Source organism: Gopherus flavomarginatus, chromosome 4 (assembly GCF_025201925.1).
Source record: "Gopherus flavomarginatus isolate rGopFla2 chromosome 4, rGopFla2.mat.asm, whole genome shotgun sequence".
In the NCBI taxonomy this organism is placed as follows: Eukaryota; Metazoa; Chordata; order Testudines; family Testudinidae; genus Gopherus; species Gopherus flavomarginatus.
In genome coordinates this window covers 68,156,289-68,176,907 of record NC_066620.1, presented here as the reverse complement: position 1 = coordinate 68,176,907, position 20,619 = coordinate 68,156,289, and the positions used below count along the sequence as shown (strand labels likewise).

At 38.7% G+C, this 20,619-nt stretch overlaps 1 protein-coding gene across 10 annotated transcripts in view; it reads left to right on the top strand.

Annotated features, from left to right (window-relative positions):
* LTBP1 (latent transforming growth factor beta binding protein 1) overlaps positions 1 to 20,619 on the top strand; it is a 358,939-nt gene that overhangs the window by 216,757 nt on the left and 121,563 nt on the right. For 5 of the 10 annotated variants that reach the window (XM_050951316.1, XM_050951315.1, XM_050951317.1 and 2 more), the window contains 3 exons: positions 1,887 to 2,009; positions 12,057 to 12,224; positions 16,517 to 16,750. In XM_050951316.1, coding sequence (XP_050807273.1) covers positions 1,887 to 2,009; positions 12,057 to 12,224; positions 16,517 to 16,750 — 525 coding nt within the window. The remainder of the gene's footprint in view (positions 1 to 1,886; positions 2,010 to 12,056; positions 12,225 to 16,516; positions 16,751 to 20,619) is intronic. The other 5 variants (XM_050951318.1, XM_050951323.1, XM_050951325.1 and 2 more) reach the window with 3 other exon arrangements.

Sequence of the window (20,619 nt, the reverse complement as noted above, 5' to 3'; positions counted from 1 at the left end):
AAAGCGCATAAGTAAAAATCATTCTAATGTGTCCATCCGTTTCTTTTAAAACATTTAAGATTTGTTATCAGTTTATGGATGGTTCCTGTTGAATCCCTAGATAGAACTCTGTAATGCAGTACCGTATATCAACACAATGGTTCTCTGACGAGCTTAGCCAGAAACAAAAGAGCTGGAAGAGAGACATGAAAAACATACAAGAACTGAGTTATGTTGATGCATCAGAACATGCACATTAAAATTAAAATTAAAAATAAAAAGCAAATTAAACAGAAGGAATGCTGGTGTCACTGACCTCAGTTTCAAATGAAGGGAGAAGCAGCCAATATCAGCATTTATATACTACATGTATCTTAGCAGAAATGCCTAAATGTAATGGAATTCCATTGGTACAAGGGAACTGGATGTCTCTGTTTGTTTATTGATTGCTGAGAGATGTTTTTAGATACTTGAAGAGAAAGGATGGTTCATCTGGGAAGAGTTTTATTAGAGATATGGTTATGACAGATCCTACAAAAGAATAATTTATAGAACAGAGTACAGGCTGGATGATTTTGAAGAAAACATTGGTATATCTGTGAATTTTAGAGGAAGCATAAGCCTCTTACCCCCCAGTCATTAACATCAATAATACAGTGAAACCTGTGTTAGAGACCACCTTTGATAGGCAACCTTTTCTAAAAAGTTACTGTCCCATGGTATCACCAAATGCATTGAGCATTGTTTTACTCCAACTTTATTAAATGCCACCTTTATTAAGCAACTGATTTTTTTCTAGTTTTCTAATAGTCACTTAAGACAGGTTTCACTATACTTAAATGGGTATGTCACAGCTTGCTGTGTGCGTTCAGGAAATGGGGCAAACAAAATAAAGTAGCATGCAATAGATTTCTCTCTGAGATATTTTCCATCTTTTTGGTGATAGTGGGTTGGTTTTCTATGAATGAGAATGTATAAATTGACTTATTTGCAGGGGGATAAAACTGTTCACAGACTTTCTAGCTGTAACAGTATACATTGAATATTTCTTTTAACTGTATTTATCTTGTAAGCATCTATAAAGAACGAACATTAAAAAAGTGAGCACCAGATTAGGGTAAAAGACCAAGCTTGCTGGGTGTGTATAGATAGATATAATTTTCATTTTTGACAATATTTTTCTTTCTCCTCACACGCTTTCTGGTCTGATCTGCAATCCTTCCTATTTATTAATAATGCAAACTTGTCTTCCCACTACTGTGACCCTTGCTTCTCCCTACCCTCGACCTTTAGGTTCTATACTCCCTGCCACATCTCTTCACTATTACATTTTGTGAGCTGTTTGGGCTAGAGACTGTCCTTTATTTTATGTTTTACCTTCCTCCATCACAATTGGAACTAAATCCCTATTTTAGGACGTCAGAGTCTATTGTAATGCAAATAATAAATAATAATATAATAGTCAAGCAATGTTCTGTCCCGTATAAAGTATACCACATTTGTAGTGAATTCTCAAATGTGTAAGTTTTAAATTTGTTAACCACAAGTTTTCTTGCAAGTAAAATTTTGATTTTATCAGTCTGCATTGAAAGTAAATAAGAGGGTTCATAACATGCGGAAGCAATCTCATTTTTAAGTTCAGGGTCAGTACTTAAAATGACATGGACATAATTTTTTTCTTCTCTTGTGTGATTCTATGAAAGATGCTGAGTCAAATGTTGCTAGTAATAAAAAAGTTACTCTAACCAACATGTAACTACACAGTTTGATCCAATGTAGTATATGCTGCAGAATAAAAGTGTCTTGCAGATAAAACAGAATAACTCCTAAATGAAGACTAAACTGATTAATATTAATGTTCAATTATTTCTATTCTCCCACTGATAAATATTTTTGTTTCCTTACAGACATTAATGAATGCCAGCTGCAAGGGGTATGCCCTAATGGTGAGTGTTTGAATACCATGGGCAGCTATAGATGTACCTGCAAAATGGGATTTGTGCCAGACCCTACTCTTTCAAGATGCATACGTAAGTAACAGAAATTATCTAACATGGGGTGTTTTTTTCCTTGCAACATACAATGAATTAAGCAGATTAGACTTTCAAACAAACTAGTGTTGATTAAAGATAGTGTAATCACATATAGTTACAAAAAAGCATCAAGTTAAAGGTCTCTTAAATACAGGACAATAATCAAATAGGAAGATGCCATTCTGAATCACAAAGATAATGGATGACCCAGAGGATGCAGCTCCCCAAACCAGGAAATGTTCAAAGTTGCACAATCAACCATAATTCTGTCATTTTTTAATATATGAGTGCTTGACTTTGCAACCTTAATAATGTTCTTTTAATGTATTTTTTTGTATAATTTCTTAGGTTTTTTAAACAAGCAAATTTTAAAAAAGTCCATCATGTGGCATCATATTGACACCCACATGGGTCATCAGTGGGGTTGGAATCTTTAGATCCACCATACAGATCTCTGCCACTTTAGCTCAGGGTAACTATAGCAATAGTAGGTTGTCATCATCTACGATGGAACGGCTCTAGAGGGAGATGGAACACTTCGTCATTTGTTAGTGGTTTCACGGAAGAATGACTCGGGAATCTTGTGTTGTGTTTTGAGTATGTATGTGTCAGTATGGAAACCACTCTCGGTGGGTATGCACCTCAGGAATGCCAGATAGAGGTCTTTTGAACAGCAATGTCCGCACAGGCATCCTGTGCCTCCTTGTGCTCCCGCCTGAGGGCATAAAGAGTGGAGCGACCAAGACCGTCCCTTAGTTTTCTCTAAATGCCCCTTTCAGTGAGATGGAACCTGTCAAGTTTCCAACCCGCTAATTCTCAGCTTCAGCTAAATGTTTTCAAAACCTGAAAAAACCTTCAGAACTCTTCTGATTCACTGATATAGGACCACTGTAAACTATGTCAATCCATATGGAGTGAATATTGATGGTCAGACCCTGCTGTCCACCCCTTCTGTACAGACCCTTCATACAGGACACTCAACATGGCAGATCCCAAACCTGCAGTCTTCAAGGCCTATCCATCTTGTAATAGATTAATTCAGTTGAAATATGTTTGATGTGCCTATCCTTCTCTACAGAGCAGGTAAGTCACAGAATGTGTGGTTGAAGCTTATCTCCTGGAGCAAACTAGGTTTGTTCAGATCCTGAGGAGAGGGCATGAGAATGCTAGTAGCAAACAAGCCAGATTCATTCAGTGCCCTGTTTAGTAAATGCCTAAGACCAATGCAGAGAAGATGGGACTGTGAAAAGATCTGGCACCAACACCTCTGGCACAGAAGCAGACTCCATTGGCACTGCAGACATCATCAGTACTAAAGCTGACATCTCTGGTGTCAATGTCTGGCACCAAAAGGGAGCATTCCAAACACAGAATTAGAATCCAGGAGCAGCTCCGTGTCATCCCACAGGATACTGTAAAGCTTCCAGACAGAAATCCACCAAGCCCCACATGGCCTTAAGGGCTGGAGATAATGAGCATCCTGTGGCAAAAAGATCTCTGGTACCAACCCTGTCTTTGGCAATACGCTCCATGGCATTGATGCCTACAGCTGAAGATGTCTCTGGAAGAACCATTAGCATCATTGGTACAAAGGCACTTACTGGTAGTGGTTCACACCCCAGTATTAAAAGAGCTCTATATCTTGGCACATCATATATACACAGTCTCAGGTCAAGATGGTAATGCTTGCCTCCATCATTCTCTCTCTCCAAGCTCAAGACTGGTTCATGGCTCTTGACTTGCAGGATGCATAGTTCCATATAACTATCCATCTATCCCACAGGTAATATCTAAGATTCACCGTGAGGCCCAACCATTATCAATACAGGATTCCACCCTTTGGACTCTCCACACTGCTGAGAGGATTCACAAAATGCCTGGCAGTAGGAGCTTTTAAGGCGAAACGGAACCCACATCTACACATATCTCAATGACTGGCTGATCGGGGCAGATCGCAGCAGGCGGTCACTGCAGCCCTGGATTATATACTCTCCCTTTTCTCTCAAATAGGACTCCTTGTGAACTATGAGAAATTGTCTCTTACACCATCACAGATGATGGTGTTAATAGGAGCTGTGATAGAATTTCCTTGATGAGAACTTTTTTTACCAGAGCACAGGTTCTGATCTCTCCCGTCAGTGATGAAGGATCTAAAATTGAATCTGACAATAGCGATGTATACCAGAGGTTAGACTAGAGGACCACAATGATACCTTCTGGCATTGGAATCTATGAATGTCATTTTCTGTGTCACATGTCAGCTTGCAGGTACATGATGCTGTGTGCCAGATTTCACCTGCAGCCCTTACAACTATGGCTGAGGTTGGTGTACTCCCCTTTCAAGCATCACATGACCAAGAGAGTCGCAGTCCCACCCCAAGTCCTACCAGAATTGGCTCAGTGGCTAGACTCAGAGAAAGTATGACATGGGATTCCCTTCTGTGCCCTCCCCAGCAATGACTCATAAGTGCCTGCAAGAACCAAATGCAGATGCAAGGGGCCCTGTCCCAGGATGAGCTGGATACAAACATCCTAGATCTCAGGGAGATCCAGTTGGCCTGTGCAGCATTTTTGCCTGTTCTGCAGAACTGCAAGGTCCACATCTTGATGGACAACACATCCATGAGGCACTGTATAAACAAGCAAAGGGCTCTCAGTCTCTCCCTCTCTGCCAGGAAGCCATCAGGCCATGGAACTGGTGCCTTCACTGCAAGGTAACTCCACTGGCTCTTCACCTTCCAGAACCAGCAATGACTTGGCAGATTTCTTAATCTATGAGTCATCTCTGCAGACATCCAGCATAGAGCCAATATTTTGCCAGGGAGGGCTCCCACAATAGAACTTTTTGATGCAGAGGACAACATTAAGTGCCTAAACATCTGCTGTAGAGGGGGCATGAGCTCAAGTTACTTACCAGTCTCCTTCCTCCTACAGTGATCTCCAGGCCTCCTCTCCCAATTACCTCAAACCCAGGGTAATATCCAAAGTCAGATGGGACAGGACCACATTGATTCTAATAGCCCCCTATTGACCAAGGCAGTTTTGACTCTCAGACCTCTTGCAAATATCCGTTCAGATTCCCCCCATCTCCCGATCTTCCTGGACACGATATCTCAGAACTATGTCAGATATTGCACCCGGACCTGCAGTCATTTCACCTGATGCCTTGGATATTGGCTGATTGAGCAATGTTGACAGGTACTGTTCTCAACAGATTGCACAAATTCTCATATAGAACAGGAAGCCATCTTCCAAACATACCAGCTCCTGCAAGTTGAAGCGGTTCTCCCTGTGGGCAATCCAATATAATATGAAAACAGTAGAGGCCCTGATAGCAGACATCCTCAAATACATGGTACACTTGAAACATGCCAGACTGGCTTTTAGGTCTGTCAAAGTCCAACTTTCCAGCAATATCAGCTTGTAACGCTCTGATACAATCACACTTGGTCTTCTCCTATCCAATGGTGTTGAGATTCTTCAAGGGCCTCCTGTATACTTATCCACCTGTTAGAGACCTGATTCCTATGTGGGATCTCAGCATTGTCCTCCTAAAACTTATGAGGCCTCTGTTCAGGCCATGATTGCATTGTTCAATACATCACTTTACTCTCATGGCAGCCTTTTATTACCTTGACTTGAATGATCAACGAGCTCCATGCCCTTATGGCTGTACCTCCTTACATATCTTTTCACAGGGACAAGATGGTTCTGAGACCACACCCTATGTTTATCCCTAAATTGGTTTCAAAGTTTTACCTGAATCAGTTGATTAACCTACCGGTCTTTTCCCCAAAGCTACACAAGAGACCATGAGAGAAAAGGCTGCCTAGTTTGGATGTTTCCACAACCTGGCTTTATACCTTGATAAGACCAAACCTTTTAGAGCCTCTCCTCATCTTTTTATGGCTAAATCCAGCTTGTCAAAGGGTCAGCTATTCTGTCACAGAGAATCTCTAAGTGGATTAGATAATGTATCTCGCGCTGTTATCAGTCAAGGCACACTTATCCATGGTACATGCAGTATCAGCCTGCTTCAGAAAAATGCCAGTATCTCAGATCTGCAAAGCAGCAAAGTGGAAACTTTCGTTAAAAATTACACACTTGACATGGTGGCTAGATCTGATGCCAAGTTCAGGAAAGCAATACTTCAGTTTTTATTTCACTAATGCAACTAAAGCACCTTATTCTCGGCATTCTGAGGTGATACTGCTTACCAGTGCCTTATAGTGGGTACCACAGTGACACATTCTTAAAGATGAAAGAATGGTTACTTACCTACAGTAACTGTGGTTCTTCAAGATGATGTAGCCAGTGTGGCTCCCATGAACCAACCTATATCCCTACTGTTTGGAATCCTCAGCAACACAGGGTTTGAATTATGAGGGAACTGAGGGAGGATCACAGCTACTCTTCACTTTATGCCCTCATAAGGGAGCATGAGGAGACACAGGGCACCGTGCTATCAATAGGCTTTGATCTCGTGCATGAAACACATGCGTACATATGGTGGGTTCCACATTGACAACATCACAAAGAACTACAGTTATTGTAGGGTAAATAACTATTCTTTCCAACTATTCTTTCTTCTGCTCGCCCCTCTTACCCCAGGCTTACCCCTTCTGCCTTGTTCCCTCCAACCTGTCTCAGCATCCATTCTGTCTCTTCTCCACAGTGGCTCCTCGTCCCAGTTACATCCTCCTCACTTAGCCATTGCTGTATTAATTTAGATGGAATAAATGGACCAAAGGTGTTAATGTAACCTGGTCACAGTCCAACATTAAACAGTGTTAAACAAGGTCGGGGTTTGGTATACAGAGACCTCAGCCTACTTAATACCATGGCAAACCCACAACTAAAAATCCTTTTAGCTTGCTGTTATAGATAAAGAAAAGAAGGAAAAACAACACATTTGAAATGTAAACTATTAAATAAGGCTTTCATTTTAACAGCATCCCTTGTTCCTTTTCCCTTTAGCTGGAGAGAGCTTTTAGAAGGAAAAACCTCTTGTTTGATAGACTCTTAGATGGTATCTGAGTTGGTAATAACTGTCCTTTTGGGGAAGAGAAAATAAGTTAGTTGAGATGGGCTGGATCTGTTGTTGCTGCTGTTGGTAAAGTCCAATCCTGTTTCATCCCAGATGGTGTTTGGAATTCATCTGGAGCCAGTAGAGGTAGTGATGTCACCTAAGTCCCTCTCTCTGGCCCAGTCTGGTCAGGACAATTCTTAGGATCAGGATGCACAAGGCCCAGGGTACCAGGAGATGTATGGGTTGGCAGCCGTGATGGTGAAGCTTGCTCCAGTAGCCATTTTTTCTCTCAAAGTCTCTTTCTTTAAGGACCCACAAAGGGAATAGTGGGTGGAATAGCTCATCCCTATTATTTTGTCCACCATTTAGACTTCGTTTCCGACACACATGTTTTAGTTCACTGATTTCTGGTTCCACACTTTTCTTGTTTACCAAGCATGATCTTAACACAGTCTTTGAATTATATCAGGAAGCCTTTTTGTTTGGACTAATGCAGTGTTTCTGTCTGTCTTTTGTACCTTTTCACATCAGCACTTGTTTTAAAGGTTATTGTAAAATGTCATTATTAATTTAATTATTATATTATTATTTTTATTTATTAACTTTCACAGTGTTTACAGCTGAAGTCATAACTAGGGTAAATTTGTAGGCCCAGTTATCGCAACATGATTCCCAATCTCCATTCCTCAGGCTTCTCGTGCCCCATTCCAGTCCTGTCTCCTTGCCCAGCAATTTCCTGTTCCTCCCTTCCCCTAGTTCCTCATCCAGTCTCTCTCTTGCCTATCCTGGCCTCCACTTCTCCCAGTCCACATTCCCTGTCCCAATCTTTTTCCCTGTCTCCTCGTCCAAGCTTGATGTGTCCCTCACCCTTCCCTGGCTCCTTGTCCCAGTCTCTTTGCCCAGCCAGTCCAGTTCTCCTCATGCACCCCGCCCATCCTCAGATCTCTCCCCCCTTCACCCTCATCTCCTTCTCCCAGTTCCACTGGTTCTCTGTTCCAGTTTTCTTGCCCTGCAGTCTCCAACACCCCAGCTCCTCATTGAATCTCTGTCTCCCCACACTCACTGGCTCCCTGTCCCCACCCCATTTCTCTCCAGGTTCTTTGTCCCATTCTGCTCCTTTCTTGATTTCCAGTCCTAGTCCCCTTGCCCAGCCAGTTCTAATGTCTGTCCTATCTCCACCCCAACTCCGTTTCCCTCCAGCCACTCTGCCAGCTTCCAACCCCAAGGCTTTGACACCTTTTATTTTTTGCAGAGGGAACGTGTGTGGCAGAGGAAAATTAAAACAACTGAACTTGATCAATTTTTCCAGAGAAATACCACTGATTTCTTTTTTAACGTGGCACATTTTCTTAGTAACAGAAAATGAAATAATTAATATGCCTCTGTTATTTTGGCAGAATAACAACTTTTATTCAAAAACTTATGCACCATAAAAGTAAATCATAAAATTGTACATGACCAACAATGCCAACATCTTCTTTTATTTTTCTCCCAAATGGTAGCTTTACAAACAGTCAAACTAATGACTTACAGAATATATAATACTTATGGTTTCACTTCAGATAAGAATTAAAATTGGAAATGAAAAGACCAGTTATACAACAGACTTCTTATCTCTGGTTAGCCTTTTGCTGTAGGATACCATTATGCTTCGAGTTAATGATTTTCCTGAATTATTTAATAGCTTTTTTGGATGGAATACCCATGGGATTTCTGATATACTTATACATGTCTTATAAGAGAATTATAATTATATTTTGACATATTTAATAAAGTTTAGATTTTAAGACATTGCCTCCCTATAACAGCAAGGGACACTTTTTTTCTCTAAATAAAATTTTGTCGAAACTGATATTTTTCACACACAAAAATTGGTTTTCCCTCCTACAGATTTTGTATTGATTTTTATATATTTTCTGAACAGCTATAAACGGGAATGATGTCTAACTGAATATGACATGGATCTTATAGTTAACATTGTCATTTAGGCTCTTGAAGAGAGAATAAACAGCATGATACTGAATTGGTTGATGATGCAAACAACATTTAGGACAGAGAAGTAAGTCAGAGGGATATTGAGACATTAGAAATATGAAGTAACTATTTACATGGTAATATTTTGATATGAGCACCCTGTACTGGAATTCCACACATGATCCTTAGTTATGATTACCAGCACTGAATGCTGCAGTCACAGAAATTAGGTATGCAGTCTTCCTACCTCAAATATCAAGTACACATGTCCTTACTGTGATACTTACCTTCATGGTTGATGACTCCGTGATATTCCCTTTCGTTCAGACAGGTAATTTGGGTGACAACTTGCTTCACCTTCCCTCTAAACATGCACATTCAGGTGACGTCTAAATCCTGCCACTCCTTCCTATGCATTTCCTAAATATGATCTTTATTCACCGTCCAAACTGCTGAAAACGCATAATTTTATTACTGTTACCTCTGTCCTCCCTCCCCTTCCCCACCTGTTTTTTGTTAAACTCACTTCTTGTGCCTTGTTTCAAATTAGATTATAAACTCCACTAGGCAAGAATTGTGTTTCCTGTGGGGTTTGTACAAAACCTAGCACAACGATTGAGACACGGTCTTCACTGGACCCTTTAATGTTACCTCAATACAGATTAATAATATTAAAAGTACTCACATTAGAATCATGGCTTCTCCTTGCTGTCCCTCTCCATATTAGGCTGTCAAGAAGGATAGGATTACGAAAAGCCTCAGTAGTGCTGGTGATTATCATTCAGAGAAGGCATGTTTTATTTCTGGATGACGTATCTGAGCCCCACTTGCGGAAAAACTTGATTTATTATTCTTTTAATGTAACAGACAAAGTCTTTGCTCAGTGATATTGGGAAGGGAATGAGAAGAATGTATCTTTCCTTTTCTGTTTTCCCTCACTAGAATGGAGCTAGCAGGGAGCTTTGGGAGGGGATGTCACCTTGAAAGCAGAGACTGGAATGTCCCTTCCACTCAAAAATAGAGGCGGTGGGAACTCTGTTGATATTATCATGGAAAGGATGTGTGTGTCCCTGAGGGTGGTGGGGACATGCTTTCTGACCACCATGGTACCAATACTTGTTACTATTACAGCAGTCTGAGAGGCATGCCAGATGGGTGTGGGTGCTGGCATCATGATACTACCAAGAAAATAGATGCAACCTTAGAAATATGCAAAGGATTGAAGTTACGTGTCCCAGGATGAAGTCAAGTTTTGTTAACAGATCTGGGAAAAATAATCTGGAATGCTGATATTTAGTGGGAGAAATCTCTTCAGAATGCAGTAATGCAAAAGATACAACAAAATCACCCTTACAATTTTCCATTTTTGCTTTGTTGATGATGAGATTGTCACCTCAGTAGTCTTCCTTCCATTACTCTGTGCTTGATGAAGGGAAAACCTGGGCAGTACTGTGAATACATAAGAAACTTTATTTAGTTATTTGGCAACTTAAAAGTTTTTACGTAGTCGTAGTGTGATTAAGTGGCAAAAAAAAGTCATGGCAGTTTAAGACTACATAAGCAGAGACATCACATATTGTTCAGTGAAATTCCACCATGAAGATTAATGGAGATACTTGAAATGTTTGTTACGAATTTCTGTTTTGTTGAATCTTTAACAAAAACATCTTTTCTCCCAAAATTTTTCTTGGGTGTTGGAGTTAAGTAGGCATTAGCAAAGTGAAAAAGTTGTAAACAGCATGAATAAGAATAATTTCCTCCCTTAGTTAAATCAGGCTTTACTTGCTCCAGATTTCTGAGGTCATAAACTTATGACTTCTCCAATTGACCATAGTGTCTTATAGGAAAAACAGGGTAGGCAATACCTGAATTTTTAATATGAAAAGCTGATGAGGTAGGGGGAAAATATATATAAAGCTCAATCTCTGCCCCTTTTTCCCCCGACCTTCTGTGTCTGTGCCTTTGGAAGACACAACATAGCCCTAAATATTGTATCAGACATGAGTTCTGAGACTTAGTCACTGTCCTATGCGGCTGGCTGTTGATGCTCAAATATTAAGTAACTTTTTATAGTTTAAAAATTACATTACAGTTAGTTTGCATATATGTTCTGACATTTTCAGTTGATTTCCACATCTCTGAAATCTTTGCCCTTATTTTGATTTAACTGAACCTTTCACCCAGCTCTGTCAACTTTTTTTTTTAAATATTAAGGTTGGATGGATCTCAGCCTCATATTATGTCCACACTAGGCAAAGTTTATACCCTTTGTATGTGCAATAATCAAAAATATGCTAAGGCATTGTGATTTTCTTGGACCAGAGCAATTTTGAATCTCAGTGGAATATTTAATCTCATATATTTGAGGGGGTAGATGGGGCATTGCCTGCAGCATTACTAACTAACTGTTTCAGCAAACACCTCGTAAGTCTGGTGAAAGAAACGAACAGCAGGATAATCTAAAATTGTTCCCTTTATTCAGCTGTTTTAATTACAAAATGTCTTTGTTGTCAGGACTAGAAATAATCAACCAGTTGTTGTTAAAATGTATAAAACGCAGTGAAATGTAAATATCTAATTGCCTTGTCCATTTAAGAACAGCTGTCTGATATATAATATTAAAAATAGCCCTTTTGCAGTCCCATCTGTTTGTATGGCTTTGTAAGTCTGAGTGGTGGTGTGACTGTAGCCTTACAGTGTTCTGTATTACTGTTCACCTGCTTTAAGCTTATGCTGTAGTGCTCATGCATGGGAAAGAGAGCTGTTTCTAATTCTGTGCTGCTAGAGCATGGCAACTTCTGGTGTGAACATCAGCTTTGATTCCTAAAATATCAATTTTGTGTTGTGTGTAGTGCTCGTCTGAATTCAGATGCTGTTGATGCCAAATAAGAAATCGTCTTCATGTCCTGAGTACTGAGAGACTCAGGCATTTTAAAAAAAAATTGTTGGCAGATAGCAGTGTTAATCCTGTTAGCTGGTACTGGAACTCCTGTGGTGTTTCTCATGTAAACTCTAGCGTCCTCCTTCCCTTTTTGCTGCAGCTGATAATCCTATGGTCTCTGAAGAGAAAGGGCCCTGTTACCGGTTTGTCAGTGCAGGAAAGCAGTGCATGCACCCTCTCTCTGTTCAGCTCAGCAAGCAGCTCTGCTGTTGCAGTGTTGGCAAGGCCTGGGGCCCACACTGTGAGAAATGTCCCCTTCCAGGAACAGGTAAGAGGTGCCCAGAAAAACCTCAAACGTTCACCCACGCACTGTATGCAGTGTACGTACTATAACATCTCCTACATTTTATCTATTTTTTTACCCTGTAGTTTCTTACTGGTTTTGTAAATGTTAATAGAAAAATACAATACAGCTTTTTTTGTTTGGATAAACAAGCATTCATAACAAAGATGGGATTTTCCTTTGCTATGTAATGGTAGGCTTCCAGTTTAGCAACTAGACCCATCTCAGTGTGGAGGATTTTAAATTACTAATTCCTGTAACATGAAGATAAGGTTAGTTTACAGGGATCTGGATAAATTGAACCAAAGTGCCTTTAATACTTTTCAAACATAAAAGGCAGAAACGAAATGATGGAAGGTTTTGGGAAATAGCTTGCTGCACCTGCATGCATTAAGTTTTCATTATAAATAGCAGAAGTTACATGTGGGCAAATGTACTCCCCCTTTTTTTCCAATATGTTTCTAACACACTTTTGTAGGGTGGTGCCAAGGATGGTATCATAGGATTAGTAAAACCTTAAAAATTAAATATTACAAATTACTTTTGGCTGAAACAATCACTTGTGGTACACTTAGGGTCAGATTTTATCATCCTTACTTACTTTGAGTAACACTTTATTCCATGAGTTGTCTGGTTGGGTTTTGTTTTTTTAAAAAGGCTTACCGAACTAAAAAGATGCATCAGTCATCAACTTGGTACACCAAAGAGATGAGACCATTGGTTTTAGTGAAGCCACTCACAGACTAAGATACTACTCAATGCGAGTAGTAAGGATTATTTCAAAGTGCCTATTAGCTAATGTTACTTAAAACTTAAATGTCAGAATTCTGAATCTTTTAAGGCTTCATTTCAAGATTAGTTCACTATGTCATTTGGATTTATAGTAAAACAAATGACTAAAAACACTTAACATCAGTTCACTGTTCTAGCTCAATTTTATTACCATTATGTGTATTAAATTTAATAATTGTTTCAGCTGTGTTTAGTGGATTAGTAGGTTCCTGGATTTGTAGGAGATAGAATAGAACTTGAACTATAATACACTGTGTTTACTGAAAGTGCTGCTATAGATGTCACTGGTATGACACAGGAAATTTTTATTCTTATCTAGAGCATGGTTTTATGGTACATTGGCTCATATTTTCAGAAGTGACTGGAAATGTTTGGCTGTCCAGCATGGAACATCATAACAGGATCTAATTTTCAGAAAATACTTGGCCCCGTTAAGATGTTTGAATTTGGACTCCAAAAACTGAAGCAATCAAAATTACTAGTTACTTTTGAATATTTGGGCCATTATTTCCTGTATGAATATTTGACTGATAATTCATACATCAATGGTGACTTTTTAAGTCCATCTGTTTTTCACTGTCAGACAAGTAATGTTTGAGCAGTTTTTACATGGAACAATATTCTCATCGGGTGACTAGTTATTTAACTGCAGGAACAATATATGGTTCCTGTGAGAATTCTAAAGATTATGAAAGGGTTTGTGTCCTGCTTGGTCTAAATTAGAACTGGACAAATATCTTTTTGCAAAAGTTTTTCTCAAATAAAAAGAAGTGTTTTAATACTGTATGCTATTCATATAATTAGAGTGACTATTCTAATGAAATAAATTCACATATTAGTTTACTAATGAGAGAATATAAAATATACAAAAGAAGTCAATTATTAATATGGGAGCCTGATTCTGTGGGTGAAATCCTGGCCCAACTGAAGATAAAAGGAGTTTGCCATTGACTTCAATGGAACTTGAATTTCACCCTACATCTTTTGCATTACTAAAACTCCCACTGAACATACTGCAAAAAAAGATAGGATCCATAGTTAAAATATATATGTGATGGGTTCACTAGAATGAAAAATCTGTGGAGTATATTTGGACATTATTTTGTAATATTGTTTTAGGCACGTAATTAAGTAGAACTTCTGTATGTAGTCATTTTAAAAGTAAGGAACATATTTAAGGGACATATTTTTGAAGCGACTTTAATCTGATCTCCACTTTTGTGTCCACAATTAATTAGAAGCACAAGTGAGGTTATATAGACATCAAACTACCTGATTTGTGACTTCAGTGGATTTCTAAACAACATCTTTTGTCCCTACAAAATTGTACCAGCAATTGACTGCAAGTGCCAGATTGGAGGCTGGCTGTACAACTTTGCCCTGTAATATATTTTGAGCCCCTTTTTAAGGTGGGTAAAACATGAGGTAGCCATTTAATAAAATATATTAGCATTTGCAAAAGTACTATGCAAATTAGGAATGAAAAAGCATGCAATAGGCTAGATCATGCCTTCTATTGTAAAAAGATCTGAGTGGATCAAAATTAAATGAAAAACTCAGCAAATTTTAAACTATAGGGTTTAAGCTGCATCACCCTCTTCAGCTGGCAAGGATTGGTGGTCTGTTGGGACTGGCTTCATTCATGTTTCAAGATATAGGGGTCTATCTTCCTCTGATGTGAAGTATCTTCACTGGAACATGAAGGGCCAGATTCTCTGAGTTCCTCCCTGGGCACTATTGCCCCCCTGGGCACTATTGTCCCACATATCAACTTGGTTGTATTTAGAGCAGTGATGGAAATAAGGCCCTGCTCCTACTAAACCCCTAACTTGTTTCTCTCCTCCACCAGCTGAGTTTTTCAAGCACAGTGCAAGAATCCACTATTTTGGGTGGAATGATCACAGAGCCAGAGGCCCTCTGCATCCTGCTACAATTCCCAAACCTCAGAGCCTGGAGTTCATGCAGAGGGACTAATGGGGGGTCAGAATAGATGCTGCTTAGCTTCAACTACCTTTTTTTCTGAAAGATTTATGAGCAGGATTTCCCCTCCTCCCTTCTAGAGATGATCTGATCATATATCAACCCTCTTAGCAAGTACTAAAGAAATACTCTTTTTAAAAATCCAGATGAAGTGTTGTTGTTTTTTTCTGCACATATGGAAAGGCGTGGTTTTTTTTAATATTATACCATACTACAATTTTTTAATCCTGTTATTTCTGCGTGAATCAGAACAATGGATTCAGTATACATTTTAAATTTCAGTGGGGCAAGATCACCACTGTATATTTAATTTGAAGATAATATTGTAGGATGAAACAGGTACTATATATTTGGGGACCTTTTTGGAACCCTTACTTTTGGAGATATTTTGATATTAGTTTAATTTTATTTTTAAGAAAAAATAGGTGACCTTATGTTGTTGTAGATTTCTGAAAGACACACCACAGGTTTCCTTTAAATCATTTATTAATATCACATTTGAGTTACTGAAACATTTTTTATCTTTCATTTAAAGATTAATATATGACAAAATAATTTTTGAATGAGATTTTTCATGTAAATTATAGCCACTGCCTATTTTTTAAATGTTTACTTTTCTAATAACACTGTTTTTAAAGTCAGATTGCTACACAACTCTCTTAAAAACCCCAGTCTAAAATATGCTTTTGCTGGTAACACTCTTTTTTCAGTAGTCTCCTCCCCAGCAATTAGGTAGTATCCAGCAGAACTTTTCAATTGTAGGAGATCTTAGTATTTCACTGAAATAATCTTTTCCAGGGTTAAATTTCATTCAATTTCACTTATTCTGAGAGACTGATTTATAAACCAGGTAACTCCATGTTAGGACCTATGGAGTATATCATTGTTTCACTAGAATTTTAACATTCATTATGGGCATTATCCAAAGCCAACTGACATCTGTGGAAAGACTCAGTCATGTTGAGTTCAGTGGGCTCTAGTTCAAGGACTATGTCAGGTTTCTAGTGTAGTTGATTCATATCACTTAAATAAATGTTATAAATCAAGATTTTTCAGCTTGTTGTCTCTGGTTCAGTGATAGTGAGAAGCTACTTTTTATTCTTTGGCAACTTCAAAAAGGAAACTATAGAAATAATAAATCCTAGTTACTTATGCTCTATAAACAATGACAAGTTTCAGATGAAAAGTCACCTCAGAAATAACATACTATTTGAATTAGATTAATTAAAAATGGTTCAGATGAAGAAGCATATTTAACACAGCTGAAGAAAAAATAACAAACTGGAGGAAAAGCCTTTTATAGAGGAATGAATTAAGTCCTAAAGTAATTTTTCGGAGGTATTCAACATTAGCATGCAATAATGTTTGTTCTTAACTATAGCATATTTTGTTATTAAAATGTACATATAGTAGCAGAGTTGATTTTTGTTCGTTATATTTTCCATTGTGTCAAAATATTGCACTTTTAGACTCTTAAAAGGAATATTTTCCCATCCCAAATCTAGCTGCTTTTAAGGAAATCTGCCCTGGTGGAATGGGTTATACGGTTTCTGGCTCTCATAGAAACAAGCTATATCATCACCCTGCAGTTAGAGTACAGCCACCTGTCATTGGCAAGACCCAGATTACTCAGCCTGTTGCTAAAGGTACTTCTCCTCCACCTCTCCCAGCAAAGGAAGAGCCAGTGGAGGCACTGACCTTCTCACAGAAAAGTGAGCCTGAGGTGGCTGTGCAAGAAGGTGAGAGTGGAAAAGGATCTTGAATTGTAGTTTAGTAGATAGCTATATTTCTGTGCATGTACTTCTGTTTTACATCCTTTTTATACAGTGTTCGTATAGAATTTGAGGGTTTTTTAATAATGAAGAGCTCCATGTTACTGAATGAATTATGCTACAGACTGTAGTTCTCAGCCATTGTTATACAGTAGCTCCCCTTGTACACTGAAAACTCTGCACAGAGAGAAAACCACAGTTCAGCCTAATTTTTGTGAGTAATAGAAACAGAAAATGTTTGTTCTATTATTAGGATTCCGGTAACAATATTAGGCATCTCTAAAATATGAAAAGTCTCATTAGTGTCTTATTTCTTACAATGAGGCCTCTTTCTGTAAGTTTTTTTTCTCAGTCTTTGCATGGGTTTCTGCAAGCTCCTCTAAATACCATTAGCAGCTTTAAAATGGCCTGTTCTTAACATGCTTAATTTGAATGCAGAAGCAAAGAAATACAGACAGCCTGCAGCATGTGCAAAAATAAATGCATTGCCAGCACGCTATTGGTGAACAGAATATAGGCAGGTAAAAATCTGATTGTGAGGAGTGTTGTGATGGTTTTGAGTCCTTTTTATATGTTATTTTCAAGAAGTAATTATGCAACTGGTTCACAGAGGCAACAGTTGGAAGTGTCTGAGTAAATTTTGCAGAACTTCATGGGAAATGCAGTCACCATAGATTTACTACTTCTGAGGATCAATTCCCTGGTGTTCCTTTTTTTAAAAAAACAAACAAAAACAAAAAAACCAAACAAAAAACCCCTAACATTTTAATTGAAAAACAAACAAACATAAATAGTCAATTTGTTTTGCATTGGAAAATCCTACCTTGAACTTGGCAGCCTTCATTTTGGAAGGCTGAGGGATATTTCTGCATCAGGAAGGTAGAAAAAATATGAGATACTTTTCAAGTAAGTGAGTTCCATCTACTACAATACGAGTTACATTAGTAGAGGGAGAGACTTCAGACTTTTCAATCTTTGAAGAGGAATTGTCAACCTGTTTAGGCCCTGAAAGGAAGATAAAGACTACTTGGTATTTTAAAGAACTCAAGGGATTCTCTCTGTTCTAATTCTGCCTTTTCAGTTGCTCATACCTTTCTTACACAGTTCCTTTTGAGCTGAAATTTTCCATGCTTAGTCTCAGACCAAAAATGAAATTTACACTTTTCCCGCCAGAAATTTTGTGCAAGGATAAACCAAAACAACTAAAGCTAGAAATTCTAAATTTTATAGAACTCAGGGAGATGTGAAAGGTCAGGAAAGTTTGAAGAAAATTGACTCACTAGTTTTAAAATTTACACACATTAAAAAAACACCATGCTCACTTGAAGTCAGTAATGATGAACCTGCGTGTTAGAATTTTTATCCTTTTTATACATTTAATACAACCTTTGACATCTGAAATGCAAAATATTCTTAGTTTCTATGCTCAGTTTACCTGCAGTGCTTAGGAACTGGAGCTGGTGAGGAAATGGTTTTTGTTCCCATGAAAACCCCCCCCACAAAACCTGGGGAAAAAATCAGTTTACAGCAATGGAAAACCGTAACATTTCTACTGAAAACTAGCATTGGGCCAAAAATGCTTCATTTTTGGTTGCTAGAAATGGGGGGGGAAATCATGTTTTGATTTTTTGGTGACATCCCCTCCTCCCAATTTTTGTTTTGTTTAGTCAATACTAGATATTTTCCATGGAAATTTTCATTTTGACAAAAAAGCCTTTTTTTGGTGGAAAAATTACATTTTCAATTAAACTTTGATCAACTCTATTAAGAACACTTCTGCTAAGGATGCCTTACTCCTGTGGTAAAGCCAGCAGAGATTGCAAGCTCCTCAAGTTGAATATCTTCAGTTTAAGTAAGTTTAACTTTCACAGACCAAACAGGTCCATATCAAGAGACTTTCATGCTCAGTTAATGACAATTTCCTTACTTAAGGGTGGGTAAGTTACAGGCCAGGAGCCTGCAGGGCTCATCAGCTCTGTAATGGGTATACTCACCAGGCCGGGGAGCCTTTAGCATAGCACTTATGCTACATCACAGGTGCACACTGAATCTAAAGTCAGCATAGCCTGCAACAGAAAAATCTTCTCAGCATAGGGGACTCCTCCAGTGGCATAGATCTGGGATAGAGGTTGCTATTCCACCCTTCCTCCTGTCTGCCAGTGTTGAGGGCAGAGCAAGGACTTCTCTGTGATTCCCACATTGCCATACTAGAGTTATGGTAGGGGCCAGCCTGGCCTACAGTCAGCCCAGAATAAGTCATGCACCTCTTGAGAATATATTGTGTGCTCCTTGGCCATAATTGGGGTGAATCCTCAAAGGAGAGGGAATAGAAACAGTGGCTCCACAAATGCTGGGCCAGTTTTCTGACTGGAACAGGGGCCAGGAATCTGGCCCAACATCTTTGAGGATCCAAACCATATTTTAAAAGAATTAAACTGTTAGCAGATGGCATCCTTTAGAGAGTCTGCATTGGATTTGCATTCAAGATAGTCTTTGAGACTTACATAGGATTGACAGTAGCTCTCTTTAAGGATTTAAAAGACTCAGATCTGTCTATCAGCAGTTAGGATAATATAAAAATACCTAAGATGCATTACATTTTCAAGCTTAAATATTTAATGTTAACATACTCATTTCTGAAAGATTATGAAGCAGTTGACAACATTTAGGGAGTAACTAACTAGCAACAAATTTTTGTTTGTAAAATAAAGATTTTTTTTTAATATGGAACTTTTGAGGACAAACTTGGCAAGAAAGTTATTTCTATTTGTTTTATATTTTGCTACTTTACAACTTAAATACTGCACAACTGAGCAGATTAATACCAAAACAAAAATGTATTACAAAACAATAATTTATATGCCAGGTTTCTGCCAAATTCATTACTAAGACCTGGTCTACACTAGAAAGTTAGGCCAGTTTAACTACTTCAGTAAAGAGCGTGAAAAATTCACACCCCTGAATGGCGTTCTTAAGCCTATCTAAGTCCCTGTGTAGACTGGGCTAGGCTGATAAAAGAATTGGTGGATTATGTACACCAGTGGGAGTATTCCTTCCATTGGCATAGGTAGTGTCTACACTGAAGCACCAAAGCTGTGTTGCTGTAGCATTTTAAGTGTAGAAAAACCCTAAATTTCACTGAAACCAGATACCATAATTAGGGCCCTACCAAATTCGTGGCCATGAAAAACGCATCACGGACTGTGAAATCTGGTCACCACCATGAAATCTGTCATGAAGTCTGGTTTCACCTTATACTATACAAATTTCTCGGGGGGGGGGAGACTAGCATTTCTCATAATGGGGGTTTTGACTCAAAAGAAGGTTGTGGGGGGATCGCAAAGTTATCATATGAGGGTTACGGTATTGCCACCCCTATTTCTGTGCTGTTTTCAGAGCTGGGTGGCCAGAGAGCGGCGGCTGCCAGCCAGGCACCCAGCTCTGAAGGCAGCGCCCCACCAGCAGCAGCAGAGAAGTAAGGGTGGCAATACCATACCATGCCACCCTTCTGCACTGCTGCCTTCAGAGTTGGGTCAGGACCCCTACAGGTACAACACTGTGAAATTTCAGATTTAAATATCTGAAATTGTGAAATTTACAATTTTTAAAATCTTTGAATGTGAAATTGACCAAAATTAACCATGAATATAGTAGGGCCCTAACTATAATATACATGCTTAGTCCTCTCACACACTGTCTGATTACAATAGCAGTACTGTACAATAATATAAAAAAAAACATTTTTCTCAGTCGTCATCTGAGTTACAGAGTCAGCTCATCAGCTAGGGTAAATCTATGGAGCTTTGTTGAATTTCATGGCCCATAATGTTTATCCC